This window comes from Cydia fagiglandana, chromosome 1 (assembly GCF_963556715.1).
Source record: "Cydia fagiglandana chromosome 1, ilCydFagi1.1, whole genome shotgun sequence".
Classification (NCBI taxonomy): domain Eukaryota; kingdom Metazoa; phylum Arthropoda; class Insecta; order Lepidoptera; family Tortricidae; genus Cydia; species Cydia fagiglandana.
The window spans coordinates 4,146,691-4,163,813 of NC_085932.1; the positions used below are offsets into that span (position 1 = coordinate 4,146,691).

At 39.4% G+C, this 17,123-nt stretch overlaps 3 protein-coding genes across 4 annotated transcripts in view; 2 read left to right on the forward strand and 1 right to left on the reverse strand.

The window, feature by feature from the left end:
- Positions 1–1,428, forward strand: part of LOC134679824 (ATP-binding cassette sub-family C member 10) — a 33,078-nt gene extending 31,650 nt beyond the window's left edge. Inside the window, exon 23 of the mRNA XM_063538727.1 lies at positions 6–1,428. Within this exon, the coding sequence (XP_063394797.1) occupies positions 6–254 (249 nt within the window). The 3' untranslated portion in view covers positions 255–1,428. The remainder of the gene's footprint in view (positions 1–5) is intronic.
- Positions 677–5,486, reverse strand: LOC134679783 (DNA polymerase beta-like). Of its 2 annotated transcripts, none has more exons than XM_063538679.1 (6): positions 5,333–5,486; positions 4,384–4,824; positions 3,540–3,662; positions 2,753–2,915; positions 2,231–2,417; positions 677–1,690 (listed from the first exon to the last, which is right to left on the reverse strand). In XM_063538679.1, exons 2-6 carry the CDS (start codon positions 4,809–4,811, stop codon positions 1,596–1,598), a joined length of 996 nt encoding a protein of 331 aa, XP_063394749.1. In that variant the 5' UTR covers positions 4,812–4,824; positions 5,333–5,486; the 3' UTR covers positions 677–1,595. The 2 variants fall into 2 exon arrangements, with proteins under 2 accessions (XP_063394749.1, XP_063394741.1); XM_063538671.1 differs by lacking the exon at positions 5,333–5,486 and adding an exon at positions 5,133–5,275.
- LOC134679835 (ATP-dependent DNA helicase Q5-like) lies at positions 4,960–14,007 on the forward strand. The gene is made up of 12 exons (XM_063538738.1): positions 4,960–5,262; positions 5,781–6,427; positions 6,734–6,839; positions 7,609–7,709; positions 8,087–8,146; positions 8,426–8,616; positions 8,971–9,177; positions 9,400–9,607; positions 9,689–9,898; positions 10,666–10,825; positions 10,900–12,306; positions 12,945–14,007. The coding sequence occupies exons 1-12, from the start codon at positions 5,169–5,171 to the stop codon at positions 13,043–13,045; spliced, it is 3,492 nt and encodes a 1,163-aa protein (XP_063394808.1). The 5' UTR covers positions 4,960–5,168; the 3' UTR covers positions 13,046–14,007.
- The last annotated feature ends 3,116 nt before the right edge of the window (positions 14,008–17,123 follow it).

The window sequence follows — 17,123 nt, forward strand, 5'->3', positions numbered from 1 at the left end:
TTCAGATCGTCCTAATAGACGAAGCGACAGCGAACCTCGACCAAGAAACCGAGCGGCTGATCCTCGACACGATCCGCAGCGCGTTCGGCGGTTCCACCGTGCTCCTCGTCGCGCACCGCGTGGTCGGCGTGCTCGAGTGCTCGCGGGTGCTCGTCATGGGCGGCGGGAGACTGCTCGAGTTCGACACGCCCGCCGAGCTGCTCGCGGACCCTACCTCGCAGTTGTACGCGTTGGTGCATGCTCACGACCAGTGACCGATCTCTTTAACCCTTATTATAAAGTGAAAAGTAGTCTTATTTAAAAATACAAAAACAAGATTTAACATCGGTTGATCTGTCTGTGATACGAAATACGAACGCAAGTCTGATTATTAATGGAGTGGTCGGTAAGCTCTAGTGCTCGTCATGGGCGAGGGGAGGTTGCTAGAGTTTGACACAACAACAGAGTTGCGAACTCTACGACGTCGCAGTCAGGACCGGTGAAATCGAAGATGTAATAAAGTCAAATTAAGATTCGTCTATGACACACAAGACAAGAAATAACATCGACTGATCTGTCTTTGTTACATTGCGGTATAATACTACATCGAGTCATCAAAGTACTCGTGAATTCTCGTCATAGAAGGCAGGAGACTGACATCACATGGAGTTTGACGATATTCTATATAAAATATTGCTTCAGTGGCAAAATCAATTTATTTTCATAAACGACACAATATTAACCCAATACAAGACGAAACATACTTATTTTTAAATTAATTAAGCCAGATTTATATGTATAGGTATACTTTGAATGATGGCATTCCTTTTACGTTAAGTATTATGAAAACTTTTATGTTGTATTTAAATGAAAACAGTACTATTTGAAGTCAAGCATAATAAGGCTAAAATATTACTAGTCTACAAAAGATTACTATATGATATGGTGTGATATAATATTATTACGAGTATGTGTATGTTGAATGAATATTTGTACTTTTAGGTTAATTATTTACTTATGAATTCGAGTATTTATGATAAAACAGTTATGTGATTACCAAAGTTTACTTACATACTGTACTTGTAATGTTAAACAATTTTAGTTTTAGTGTAGATATTCAAGAATCATGTATCATGTTGCTCCATTATAACTTAAATATCGTATTTATAAAATAATCATTTAACAATCACATGACAAATTAATTGGCAGATAATGAGATTATAGTTTTTTGGTAAAAGTAAAATAATACAGACTTTTTATAAATTGTAAAAAGCAATGAACTGACTGAAATTGTTAAAAAATCAAATAATTAGTCAATTAAATTCGACCTCATGGCTTCCTTATGTAATAAATGTAATACGAAACTAGTTGTAAGACAATTACTTTGTTAATTGAATTATGTTATCTCGTCCTAGTTTCCCTTGTGATATTATATTTTTATATGCAATACACGAAACTTTTATTTTGGCGCCACCATAAGGGGTTATTACCATCCCTTTGCCGAGGCCATCACCTTGTATCTTGCTGCTAACTTTATAAAAAAGGATAGATGTAATAACTCCTTTAGGGTAGCTACACACTGAAGCGGTTTCCGGGTGCGACGGTGTGATGACCGCCTACATGTTGCGATCCTCGGGTTTCTTGTAAGGGTAGTCAATGTACTCGAATATGTCTTCTTCCGAGGATACCGGCACTGGTTCTCCAGGCACACCTGGGGAGCAGTAATAGTTATTGTGTTAAAGGCCAGAAACTTCTTGATTGTCGAACGAATACGATTATGACGCCTGAGTCATAAAACTCATAAAACTAGCCCTATGCGAGTCAGACAAGGTCGTTGCCTCGCCATTAAATTGTGTCACAAAATTTTATTGCTATTATACCACCTGTAAAAAACTCGCAAATAAAAATGCTATAGCCGCCTTTAGGCACAGAAGTAGCGGCGTACTTTTTGATCCGAGGTATATATGGCCTTTGCTGGCGAAGAGAGAAGCGAGAGACGCTTCCTTTTAGCGGGTCAAAAGTAAAAGTCCCTGCAGACTAGACACTACTCTCCCATGGGCGTACACAGCATTTTATAAGGGGTGGGGCAGAAGTAGGGGAGGCTGGGTACGTTGTAACAGGGTACGGTTGAAACAGAAATTCTTAGCTTACGGTCAGAATCTAGGGTGGGGCAACTGCCCCACCTTGCCCCACCGTGCGTACGCCTATGTACCTACTCTCCTGCTCTACAAAGATAAAAGTCTGTATCTACCTGTAACTCCTACCGGCCTCAGTGAGTACTCGTTGAGCGTGAACCCCTTCTCGAGTGCGTGTGCCCGCATCTGCTTGTTGAACACGTCGCTGCCCGTGAAATACAACACGGCGCAGTGGTAATGCGCGGGTGGGACTACTCTGATGTCCAAGCGGCGCGCCGGTAATGCTGGTAGTCGACATACGCCCTAGTGAAAAAATGGGATGTCCGTTTTAGCTTATTCATCACTGCAATGTTTAATTGCGAGATCAGATCAAGTAAATAATGAGTCGCATTTAAAGCACTTGTTCATTACTAGAAACTAGTTGCATGCTTTTCAACACGATATGAAGCAATCGTACACGTCATTCTACACACACACATCACACATGCACACTCATATCAGTCATATCGCATAGGTACGATAGGTTACCCCAGATGAGTATGCCGTATAATAATAGAGAATGAAAATGAGCAGAGTAAACTTTTTGGCGTTACCTACTCGTGAAATATGTTTTCGGTTACAAGCGTTAGTCCACATACCATGAATTTAGTGTCTCCCATAGAAATAGTGTCAGTAACCAATCCGCTCAGGGCATCCACCAAGTTCCTAAGCAGTTGCTCGTTGTGCTTCTTCTTACTGTCCGCTACCACAGAAGGGTGGGTCACGAGCGCGTCTATATCACCGCTTTCCAGCTTGCCGCGCCTGCATTTATTTACAGAAAAATATAAAATTGTCCTACTTTCCCAAACTAGTGCGGGAAAGAGCACTTTTTGGGCGTATGTCAAAAGTTTAAGGGGCCATATGTACTGTAAAACGTTGTACGATACACATGCTAATAGGTATTCGCAACTCGTTTCGATTTAAAACACTCTCATAGGTCGTGTTTTAATTTATCGCCACTCGTTTCGAATTTCCTCTTTTCCGCACTTGTATCGTAAAAAACTATTGTTATATGGATGGTGTTTAGCAAAAATGAGTCATCCCACATCTTATTGAAAATTTAATGTGGGTTGACACATTATTGCGTATCGGCATCCATATATTCAACTGCAGATATGCAAATATAAAGTTACATGCAGGGGGTCCATTATTTTCTGCAGTTGACATAGATGGACCTCATCTAACAACAAATTGGGACCGTATTGCAGGATCTGCCTTAATGAGACTAGTGAGATTTCAACAAGGAAATCATCGTAAATCAACCTAAGCTTTGAAGAAGTAGGTAGTAGGTACGTATATAGATCGACGAATGTATTGGATCGCATACATTTCACGAATCTTCTCTTCCCGCACAGACTACAAAAGAAGTAAAAATTGTAAAGTGACCTGTAACTGCCACAAATTGTTACGGTGAATTGAGGATCTAGTTGCAAGATGTTGGCTCTTAATTTTGTTTCAATTTCTTGTATCTCGGATCTTGGTATCTTCTTTTCAAAATCTTCAAAATATCTGAAAATTAACATTAGCTTTACAACCACATCTTTTACACGCTATCTTTTTGGTAATTAATGTGTAAAACTGTTTAGAAAAAAATCAATCATTTTTATTTTATCGAGGGACTCAACAGCAGGTAGGTATAGGGTTTTAAAAAGGAGTAAACAGGTTTGCAAAGAGTCGGTAACGCGCATTTGCTTTGTCTGGAGGAGTAGGCGCCAATGGTTACGGTAGGTAACCACTTACCACAAGGCGGGTCGTTTATTTGCCACCGACGTGGTACCTTTAATTATCTTTTCACTACACCAGCTCGGAAGTCTTACTTGTTGTAAAGTTGCATTATATTCACATGTGAGGCAAAGTAATCAAATGTAAATTTTGAGTTGTTTTCTTATGTTTGCTGGAAGAATTGACTTTTAAATGATGACTTTGGATGATAAATATTTAATAACATTTATTTGGATTTGATTTGGTTTGATTTTGTATGATATTTTACATTTAATATTTGCTTCGGATTGGTGTGGTGAAAAATTTTGTGTTTCACTAGGGGGCAAATTTTGTTTAACCCTCGTGCTTTGAAACCCTCACAACGCTCAAGATTCCATTTTTCGAACCACTCGCTACGCTCGTGGTTCAATTTTGGAATCTTTCGCTTGCTCGGGTATCAATATTAGCACGAGCGGTTAAACAACAACTTTGGCCCCTTGTAAAACAAATAACTATTGTCTGTACTTACTTTAGACCTATTAGTTGATGATGGTTAAATTTTTTCTGGTTAGTTCTGAGATCTTCTATAGTTTTAATTCCGCTCTTTACTAAGTCAGCTGCTTTCACGGGACCTATTCCTGAAACTCGCGTAAGTAAACTGATGGATTGAGCTTCCTCATCATGATGGATATTTTCAAGCTTCTGCAGTTTTCCGGTTTGTAGAAATTCATCGATTTTCTTTGAAATTTTTTCACCAATTCCGTTTAATTTTTTGGCCTCATCTCCGGATTCTATTCTCTTGCTGTGAGACGCTAGAACACTTGCTGCTTTCCTGTAGGCATTGTACTTGTGTATGTTCCGGCTAACATTTTTTTCAAATTCTGCTAATTCCATCAAGAAGTCGCAGAAGTCCCCATTTAAGTTGTCCGTTCCCGAAGGATTTTTACGTTTACTCATTGTAGGCAAAAATCTGTGGCGAAAGTTTTGATTATTTTTTATACGATGCTCATTTTGTAAAAATTTCTAAGGCAAATGTCTAACAAAGTTTAAATTTTACCGGGTGTCTGGTTCTGCAGTTGGACAGCCTGATTTGAACGGTCTGAATGAAAGTTAGCGGTTGGCGGAATTTCTATGGCAATTCGCAAATGTCAGATTGATTTTGAGGTTGTTTTGATAATTGTTATTTTTGTTGAAAATACTTGCATATATTTAAATAAATAATGTGTTATGATGATAACACAGTTCACTGTGTTGTGTGTTTAAAATTAAGTGAAATACCTGTTACGACTGTGCGACAAAAAGAAAGTCTTCGATATGGATAATATAACACAGAAACTGTCGCAGTATTTTGGACACCGAAAGTTTAAAAGTGAACTTCAAGAACGTGCTGTTAGGGCGGTAGCTAGAGGTAAGCGTATGAAACAGACAAATATGTATACGAGTTCAGTAATGATTTATAAATAAACACCAAATCTTACACGCAATAGTTTTTATACTGCTATATTTGGTATGAACACAAAGGTCTTGTATTGCACGAGAAGAATCACGCTTCAAAATAGTCGTGTTATATCAATGTTGCCAAATTAAAGACGCGATAGGTATGATAATATCGCACTTTCTTTTTTGTTTTCTTTATCTCATTATCAAACAAAAACAACAAATACTGCCTTTTCAAAATAATTAAATTGTTATTAAGTATATATTTTGTTATAGATCTTGCAAAATATCTTAATAAATAATTTAATATCAGTCATCAAGTCACAATTTTATTATCAAAATATAAAGACTGTAAGTTCTTAAACTGCAATGCAAACTTATCTTTTATCAGGCAAGATGCTACATGGATTATTTTCCTATCATTTTAAATATTTTTTAACTTCATTAAACTGGCTCAATATGTGAAAGATGTATAATGTACACTTGCAGGGGTCCACGATGTGTATGTGTCCATGCCCACGGGCTCGGGCAAGTCCCTATGCTTCCAGCTGCCCGCCATGTTGCAAGACAACAAGGTGGCTATTGTGTTCTCACCACTGCTGGCCCTGATCAAGGACCAGATAGACCACCTCACCAAGATCAAAATCACTGCTGAATCAATCAACTCTAAAATGACTGGAAAAGATAGAGAAAGAGTGCTGAATGATTTGAGAAGTATGAAGCCCAACACAAGGTTTCTTTATGTAACACCTGAGCAGGCTGCGACAGCGACTTTCAAATCATTGATGGAACATCTCATTAAGTATAAGAAGATCTCATATGTAGTTGTTGATGAAGCTCATTGTGTCAGTGAATGGGGCCATGACTTCCGGCCAGATTATTTGAAGTTAGGTGACCTGAGAGAGAAATATAAATCTGTGACATGGGTCGCCCTAACTGCTACAGCGAGTTCGGAAGTCACCAAAGACATAATGGCAAATCTCAAGCTTCTGACCCCGGTAGCACAGTTCAAGACACCTAGCTTTAGAAAGAATTTGTTTTATGATGTTGTTTATCAAAATTGTATAGATGATGAAATTGGACATTTAATGGAATTTTTAAAGAAGAGTTTAAAGGAAGATGAAAATGTTAAGCCAGTGAGTTTCACAGATTTTGTATATTAACTTTTTTGTTGACATTATCCAATACCTTTAAATGAGCAATTCTTGTTTGTTAATTTATATATATATATATATAAATATATATATATGTGTATTTCGGGGATCTCGGAAACCACGATTTTGTTGAAATTTGCTATATGGGGATTTTCAGGGGTGATAAATCGATCTAGCTAGGTCTTATCTGAAAACGCGCATTTTTGAGTTTTTATATGTTTTCCGAGAAAAGCTCGGTCTCCCATATATTGTAATGTTATATGTAATAATTTTTTTGTTATATTTCAGAAAGACAAAAATGCTGTTATTGTTTACTGTAGAACCCGCGATCAAACTGAGGAAATATCAAATATGCTGAACAAAAGAGGTTTACCATCATTGGCATATCATGGAGGTATGTATGGAAAATTTCATGTTAGGTAAATATTTGGATAAATATGTAGCTGTTCAAACAATGCAGCTGTTGTGTGATCAGGTTTATGTTATTTGACGTAAAACTCGAAACGCAGTGTGCCGCCAAATAAACAAATTTTACATGAGCTATGTAGGGTAAATCGCCAGTAACTGGCCACCCTAAACTAAAAATGAACTCTATTCACCTATAAACAGAATTAATTTTAGTATAGGTAAGGTGGTGGTGGTGGTGGTGGTATTGAAGGCTGTTGGATAGGTGAATAAAATTCATTTTTAGTTTAGGGTGGCCAGTTACTGGCGAATTACCCTAAATGTTTATTTTTGTTGAAAGTTTGTTTTCTGTTGACTATTTTTGATCCAATATTATTTTTATCGCCAGCACGTAGGTACATTTGTTTGGCCATTGGCCAAAAAGCTTGCAATCAAATTCCACAATTGGGGATGTAAAGGGCGTTTTCGCTTAAATAGTTGCGAGAGATAATTTGTCCTTCGCGTACATACTGAACCTCTCAACTCCCAAGAATCTTAAGTTTTCTAGACAAAAAACGACCTTCAAGTTTAAAATTTTTGGGTTCTATCTACTCGTATTTGCCATCTCAATATCGCTTCGATGGGAAGTCAATATATTCAAGATGGAATAGGCCTCCTGATTTTATCCTAGTCGTAGTTTTTCATCCACCAGAGCCTGTTGTATGCAATAATTTGATGATAGTCAATAGTCATTACACCCCTGTCATGAAACTCTGCAGGTATGAAATCCGCGGAGCGCGTGTCTGTGCAGGAGCGCTGGTCGCGCGGCGAGGTGCCATGCGTGTGCGCCACCGTGTCCTTCGGCATGGGCGTGGATAAGGTCAGATCATAATACTATAATAATAATAGTGTAGCATCTAGCCAAATATTGATCTTTAGACGGCGAAAATGGAGGTGTGCGCAACGGATGGGCCGTAAACAGCGAGCCGTTTCGCGAGGGAATTAATTCCTGCGGGAGCAGTTCGGTCTTTTTAAGGATGAAGGAGTAGGTATTAATTATTTTAAGTACCTATTTTAACATAACAGCTTCTCGAACGTTGTAGTAAATGTGTTTACTGTAGGGTCGGAAATAGAAAGATAACGCCGCGGTTGACTGATAGTATCGCTACTACCTAGTGGGTTTAATTTTGAAATGCGGGTAACGTATTTGTGTAAAATGCATGAATGTTATTGATGTATTTATCTAAATGTGTTTAGGCGACCGTGAGAGCTGTGGCGCACTGGGGGTTGGCTCAAAACGTCGCGGCCTATTATCAGGTACGTTAACGGGTTGTTCATTGCACTATTCTTCCTTAACTTATCATGGGTAATAAAAAACAAGTAATGAAATTGTGGCTCGCATATCTTTTTCCTAGAATAACCCGAATTGGAACCTAAAACTTAAAAAATATACTCAAGTAAAAAACCAAAGTAACTTTAAATGTTAACTGGAAAGGCAAAAGTTCGCTTTTGTATATATTTTATTTTTATTGTAATTTCCACCTGTTCTATAAATCCTCTAAAATCAGTCTCTAAAAACAATGCCAATCATCCCAGGAATCAGGTCGCGCCGGCCGCGACGGTAAGCCGGCATTCTGCCGCGTGTACTACTGCCGCTCGGAGCGCAACGCCGTCGACTTCCTGCTGAAGACGGAGCTCGGGCGCGCCAAGACGCCCGACCAGAAGAACCGCTGCAAGAACGCCTACAAGAGCTTCGAGATCATGGTCAACTACTGCGAGCAAATCAGGTTCGGTTTATTCTAAATACGTATTAGGATATAAAAGTTGTTTAAAAAAAAAAATTTACATAAACCATCAGCTTTTCCCCACAATATAAGGCCGTAAAGTAATTATACAATGGAAGTAACCAAAGTAGAGTGACCACGAGCCTACTTTATGTACTCGACGCCCACCGACGCTACGCGACGCTGTTCTATTCACAGGGAGGGGAGAAGGAAACTACGTCACGGCGAGAAGCGGAGCGACTACATAGAGGTTGGCGGCATCTATAGACCGAACTACGGACCTCGCTTTCTCATATAAGATCTCGGACGTAGAACCTATACGGTTTTTTTAGTAAGAGTATTTTTTTCAATCCACAGATGTCGACACAAAACGTTCGCGGATTTCTTCGGCGAGGAGTCGCCGAAATGCGTGGACCGTTGCGACGTGTGCGCCGACGAGCGAGCGGTCAGGCGCGCGCTCGACCAACACCAGCGGAGAGCCATGTCGGCGCGGCTGCAGGGCGGGCTGGTGTCCAACGTCGACCCCGCGCAGCTGTACGGGGAGGGGCGCTACGGGCAGAAGAGGTGAGTGCGCAGGGCACATATGTAGGTTAGAGAAGGATGCGACATCAGAGAGGAAATTGCGCACATCAACACGCATAACTCAGTCAGTCTAGTTGAGCACCAGCGGTGTGACATGGTCATGGCTATTAAAGAGTCCAAAACGTAAAATTTACAAAGGAATCAATTTCGCCATTTGTTTTTATTTTTATTGTGCCATAAAATAAAAATAATATTTGTTTACAGGGAGGCGGATGCGTACGGCGCCGACGACAGCGGCTCGGACAGCGAGGAGAGCCGCCGCCGCGTCGCGCAGGAGACGCGCTCGCTCATACTCGAGGAGTTTGCCAAAAGAAAGAAGAGTACAGAGAAAGACAGAAGAAAGGATAAAGATGGCGACGAACAGGCTGCTAAATACTCCAAGTGCAGGGCCGCGGAAAGCACGGGCACAAAGGTATGTTTAATGAAATAACTTTAAATACCATTGATTCTCTAGGTATTAATGTTTTGAGTCCAAACAAGTTTTTAATTTCAGGTAAACGGGCTAACAGTGGCAACCCGCGAGAGCTACCTGTCCCTCGTGAAGGACGCATTAAACAACAACATGGCGGCCATGAAAGGGACGGAGGAACCGGTGCACCCTCTCACTCGCACCGACGTGGAGCAGTGCGCCGCAGACTTGGAGTATGAAGCGTTCTGCGCCAGCACCGTCATCAGTCTCTACCGCCGCGCTGTCCTCAAAACGGTACATGTTTATAAGACCGCTGTCTCGGGCCAACTTCTACCCGTCCCTCGTGAAAGACGCCTTAAACAACAACATGGCGGCCATGAAAGGGACGGAGGAACCGGTGCACCCTCTTACTCGCACCGACGTGGAGCAGTGCGCCGCAGACTTGGAGTATGAAGCGTTCTGCGCCAGCACCGTCATCAGTCTCTACCGCCGCGCTGTCCTCAAAACGGTACATGTTTATAAGACCGCTGTCTCGGGCCAACTTCTACCCGTCCCTCGTGAAAGACGCCTTAAACAACAACATGGCGGCCATGAAAGGGACGGAGGAACCGGTGCACCCTCTCACTCGCACCGACGTGGAGCAGTGCGCCGCAGACTTGGAGTATGAAGCGTTCTGCGCCAGCACCGTCATCAGTATCTACCGCCGCGCTGTCCTCAAAACGGTACATGTTTATAAGACCGTTGTCTTGGGCCAACTTCTACCGCCTTCAAAAGACGCCTTAAACAACAACATGGCGGCTATAAAAGGGACGCAAGAACTGGTGCACTCTCTCACTCGCGCCGACGGGTGTAGCATGCTCTATATTAGGTCGAGCAGGTGAAAGAGAAACACATTACAAACAGATCATAGCTCGCTCAAGGGGTTGCAATGGTATAGTCAAACATTTCGGACGCGTCTCTCATGCACCAGAGCTCACCCTAACATTTAAATGAAACAACCCTCTACCCGGAATGGTATCCTATAGTTATTAGATACATTATCAATACCACTTTCATTTCAGATATCTTCGATAAAATCTCACGACGATAGTCTCTATCCGGCGCTTAAAGCCTACGAACCGAAGAAACGTAATACTCTCAGAGAGTTTGTGAAGGAGTTTGAAAAATCGAAACAGGGGAAAACGAACATGGGCTTTGTCACAGCGGCCGAACTAGACATGGGTAAGTCTAAATCTTTACACCAATTTACTTTTATCTTTGTATAATTATATAATTGTATATATTTTGTTTTATAGAATCGAAAAAAGAAGAAAGAGTTCTCTCTAAAGCGGACAAAGAGGCACAAAGAAAAGCGAACTCTTTCAAAAGAGACCCGTTTCAACAAACAAAGTTGCAGAGCTTCTTTAAAAAGGCCTCTCAAATATCTTCAGATAATACTCCCGATGAAAGTGAGGATGACGCACTTTTCATAGACGACAACAAGAGCCCGTGTGAAGACACACTCAAATTGGAAGACACTAACGATGTTGCCTCTAAACACGCAGAAGATATTCACAACGACACCACATTCAAGATAGAAAATAACTCCGAACCTGAAGATAATACCGAAACAACCGATGATTCTAAAAATGAGTCCAAAGAGGATTCTGAAACGAAAACTTTTGTGATTAATATTACGTTGCAAGGTGTGCCAAATAAAGATAAACATAGCAGCCAAAACCATAGCAGCAAAAACAATAAAGAATCAAAACATTCAAAAAGTGATAGCCACAAGAAAGAGTCTGACCGACACAAATCTGATAGGAAACATAAGGAGCATAAACATAACAAATCTAATGAAAACAAATCACCTAGTAAATCACCGAAACAAGCTAAAAGAAAACTTAAAGATTTGTTTGGAGAATCGTCTGGAAGTGACGAAGAAAAACCAGAAGTTAAGAAAGTTAAAACTGAAGATAAAAAACGAAAGGATAGCAGAAAACACGAAGATAAGAAGCATCACAAAAAGGCTGACCATTCGCATGAAAAGAAATCCACAGAAACGGTTGCTCCAAAAGAACAAATTAAACCAGAACCAATATCAATCGCGGAGGACAAAAATACAGATAGTGAGTCTGAAAAAGAGCTAGTTATAGATGATCAAATTGAATCTAACAACGAGAACAAAACAGAAAAAAGTATTGAAAATACTTCATCCGAGCAATCTCATAATTCATCAGCAGCCAGTTCTAATCCAGTGGAAGTGAGCGAGGAAGACGCAAAGTTGGACAAAGCGCACCAGCTCAGCAAAGAAGCCGACAAAGTATTACAAGCGCTGAAAATGTTCTCAGAAAATCCACCCGAACTGGTAGTTATAGAAAAGCCTGTAGAAAAAGAAAAGCCTATAAAAGAGCCGATCTCTCCTACAAAAACAAAAACATCACATAAACATAAAAGTGATCATCACTCTAAAGATAGAAGTAAGTTAAGTTTAAGACGTAAATCTAAGGAGCATAAGGAACATAAAGATAGGCATAAGGAGAAAAAACATAAAATTGAGAAGATAGTGAAGGAGGAGAAGAAATCTGAGAAGGTGGACGTGGCGGGGCTGGTGGTGAAGCTGCTGATGCCTTACTACAAGAAAAAGAAGATCGACAACCGGGACCTGTTCAAGGTGACGGCGCGGCACATCGTGCACCAGCTGCTGGCCATACAAGTCACCGGTAACACTACAGTCTGATATATTACAGTTTTAAGGCTCATTTAGACGGTGCGAGAACTCGCATGCAAGATGCGAGTTTCATTTCTACATTGCGGTATTTGATTGTTAGGCTGAATTGGTTGTAAAGGGGCCCACTGATTAACAGTCCGCCGGACGGTATCGGAAAATTTTTACAGTTCCGAACAACTGACAGGCCGATACCGTCCGGCGGACTGTTAATCAATGGGCCCCTTAACCAATAGTCCTCAATGTAACTATAATTAATCGCATACGAGTTCGCGCGCCGTGTAAATCAGCCCTTAGAGTCCATTTATATCTACAGACATTGAGCGTGCCAAACACTTACCGTGCTTTTTTTTTACTAATCTAATATTGAGTTGTCGGTGTCTACGCGGCCGTTACTGTCAACAAGGTATACTTTTATATACATATAACTAGCGACCCGCCCCGGCTTCGCACGGGTTAACAAATTATACACCTAAGCCTTCCTGCAGAACCGCTCTATTGATAGGTGAAAACAGCATGAAAATCCGTTCAGTAGTTTTTGAGTTTATCGCGAAAAAACACACAAACAGACAGACGCGGCGGGGGACTTTGTTTCATAAGGTGTAGTGATTTAACACGATGTTACTTTTGCAGAGGAAGCAGCTATCGACATGTTACTCAAGAAAGCGTTCAGCAAAGAAATAAAAATCGAGAATGAAAGTGACTTGGCGGTGAAGCTGAACCTTAGCCAATGACGGTTTCTGTTTTATTTATATAGTATTTACATTATTTATATTTATTGTTGCGGTTGTGTGATTATTCCCTACATACGAGGGTCGCACTGAAATATTCGGGAATGGGACACTTAGAAATAACATAATAGAATGAGGCATATAATTTATAAAAATGTAACTCTTTATAAAACTTTTAAGGTATATTCCATTTGGTTGTCATTTATATTTAAAATTTACTGACAATTTGAAAATTGTATGTCGAACATTATTTGAATTTTTGGCCAAGTGATTTTTCGGATCACATTTTTAAACGGTTTTCAATATGCCCTCAGCGAACAAATAAAAGTTACAATGGGCTTCTGTTATTTTTTTATGAACTAGAGTTCATCGTACGCTCGTTTGCAGTTAAAATTATATATGAAAGTCACTTTCATTTTATCCCATGGGTGATCTTAAAGAAGCATGTCATTCCAAAGCGACGTCAAAATTTAAGATCGCATTTGTGCTGTTAATTAAAAAGACTGCCAAAAAAGTTGCATATCGGCAGATTTCGACATTCCTAAATATTCATATGACAACAGTAAAAAAATCTTTTATATATAGATATATGTAAAAAAAACTTCAATTCCGTTGGCTACTCTACGAATTTCATACAAAACCACTAAGGCCCCAAAATCGCCATACAAAAAGGACTTTGGGATTATGAGCCGTGTGCATTACAGAATGATTACTTTCAAAAGAAAATTTATATGCGTGGTCAGTTTGAGTTTAAGTATGCATTAAAATAAAGATTGACTGTCTAGATGCGACAGTTTTCTCTATTCCCGACATTTTCAGTGCAACCCTCGTAATAAAATTATTTTCATGGTCAAGCATGAGATAAGAAATATCTTGTTTGTAAATATGCTTAATACAGCTATTTTATTGTTGTAACAAATGGTTTGATTGATCAAATCACGATTAAAACCACTGTTTTTCTAAAATGGTTTCGAGTATTCATTCAACTAATTCCACTAGTAATGCAACTAATAAAATAAAATATTATCATAATAAATTAATGTCTGTCTGTCCGTCCGTCTGTCACGTTGCTAAATATGTAGTTTATATTGTAACTTGTTTGATTATTTAATAAATAAAATAGGTTATAATAAATTGTCCATTTTACGCTAATTCACAAAATATCGCGCTCTATTATCATGTAGATCCACTTGTTATAGAAATCTTATGGCAGTAGCATGGTTGCGTTTTATCACCTGATGTGTCATGAGCATACATCGTTATCGCGGGAGCAAATATAAATTTATTAAAGAAGTGGTAAAACAGACTGCCCGTTTAGTAAAAACAGACCTTTCTGCCTACACATTATAAGCCTCCAAGAAGTTCATCATACATAGCACGAAGTTTTTGTTGCATAATGTTCATAAATCTTGCTTTACACTCTGTTAGTAAATAATGACCCGGAATCGACATATCAAATAAATATTCATGATTTATTTTGTACAACATTATTTAATTTTTGTTGATCTTAAGTGATTTTCGTAATATACGACATAAATTTTCTCTATGTTTTCTACTCTTAATCTGCGGCGTCGTGCAGTAAATATCCATTTTAATTGGCTAAATGATCTTTCGACTGCTACTGTTGTAATGGGTGCGTTTTTAAAACGACGGAAGTAATCAAATGTAGAACGATATATCGTTGAATCTAGTACTATCTCCTTCTCCGATATCAGTTCACACATTTTTTTCATAACTTCATATCCGGCATTTTTCTGCAAAACCACTTTGAACTTTTTTAAAATCTGTTTTCCATCTTTATTCCAAATTAATTTGGATATATGTTTGTATGTATTTTGTACTATGGTCAAACTTTCACTAAGAGATAGATTTTGGCACTGCAGTTTATTTATAGCATCTGGTATTACTTGCAGATACTTTGCTATGAAATTTACATCTTTTCGAACTTTTGCACTGAGTAAAGATTTTTTTGCTTTGACGATGCACTGTGCGTCTGAATTACGAAATGTGTCTATAACGCTTTTTATTTCATCAAAATACTTGTTGTAGTAAGTGGTAGCCTCGATCCATGTTCCCCAGCGAATAATTGTTGGGTTTGGAGGCAAAGGAATTCCATTAAACATTTCTCTTAATGCTTTTACTCTTTTCGGAGATTTGCGAAATACTTTCTTTACATTTGAAATTAATAGGTTAACTTCTGGAAAAAGAACACGAACTTGATCGGCAACTCTGTTAAGAGCATGGGCTAAACATGTAACATGGACAATGTTCGGAAAAAGTGTTTTCAAATTTCTGCCAGCTTTCAACATATACCCCACACCATCAGTCAATAACAACAACACCTTGTCATGCTTATTGTGACCAGGGCCCCACAAATCATCCAGGGCATTTTTTACAGTATTAGTTATACTGATATTGTTCGTTTCATTTAAACATTTGCTTGACAGCACGTGTGGAGTTCCAACATCATCTTCAAGCATAGCACCTACTATAACGTTAGCGATTTGACGACCTATAGCATCTGTGGTTTCATCAACACTTACATATATATACGCGTCTTTTAATTCGTCTCTAATTATATCCATCTCTTTGTCGTATAATTCATTCACGCAAGTCTGCCTCAGCAAACATTCTGAAGGGACCTGAACAGTTTTTTCAAATTTTCCAGATACACAATCTTCAATGAAATTTTTAAATACAGGGTTCTCTATTTGAGACCACGGTATGTTACAGCTTACTAGAAATTTTGTCAGTTCCAACCTAAAATCTTTTTTGAGAGAAGTGTGTCTTTCAGAGTTAAAATGACGTTTCACGGAAGATTTAGTTTTACAAAAACTAATATTGCACTTCGAGCAAAATAGATTTGTATCGCGAGCCTCTAGCTCAGGATAATCCTGTATAAACAACCCCACAAATTCATCACATGTTATTTTCCTTCGAGGCATTTTAAAGGCAACTTCTATTTGATTATGTTGTTACAAATAAAGATCAGTCAAGATTGACAAATGTCTAAATTGACTGATAAGGTTGCGTACCTAATAGGTAATCGTTTTAAGTACCAATCAAGTCAAGTATGGAGGTAAGATAGCATTGATATTCAATAAAATAATTATACATTTTAAGGTCGTAGGTATAAACGTTTCTCTATACGAATGTCATTTCTGTTTTTGACTGTTTTTTATAATCTTTCAGTATTGTCAAATCGTATTTGCTCCCGCGATAACGATGTATGGTCATGAGTCTCTTTCGCGCTTGTATGAACATGGCAGGTATGGTGACAAGGGTACCGCCGCTGATGTCTACCCATCACGGAACTTTGCTGTTTGCGGACATTTGGGATGCGGGCGCGGAGCCGAAGCCTACACGTAGAGCCCCTTTTAACACTAGTAAGGTCTACACTGAGCGGATGCTGCCCTTGCCCGTGAGATGAGCTGCACGCAGAGTCAGCACCAGCTAAGGTATAAGTCTTTGAGATGTATAAGGGCTATTGAGAGTTGATGGATTGAATTTTAATCAGGACAAAGAAAAGGAACTTAATAAGTTGTATCAGAGTACTCCGAGTAGTCAATTTTCGCAATCACTCGACGTGCTCATACACCTTACGACCTTACACCTTATCCCCCACCTACCACCAGATATATCGGAGCGGCAGAGGTGCTCAAACATAAGTATCTTAACACGCACTCTAACGCCTTGACAATAGAGGCGTGATCCCGCAGCCTCCACAATCCGTGCGTTTGCTCTAACCCAGCGGTCGGCAACCTTTTAGCAGCCAAGGGCCAAATAGTAGTTACCGAAGTTGACGCGTGCCGCACTTTGTTAATATTTACGAATTATGACTTTATCAGACATTGTCGTTTGTCAATATTACATACAAAATAGCCATGGCGGCTCGCGGGCCGGGGCCGCAAGTGAGAGGTCCGCGGGCCGCGTGTTGCCGACCGCTGCGTCTAACCAATTGAATAAATTTGAAGCGTAAATTTTCCCATTTTTGCCTTTAATATAAAATTTTGGAATATCGCTCGCAGACGTACTTATCTGCTTGTTTAAAAATGAATAGAGGCGTATTCGGATATTTGTG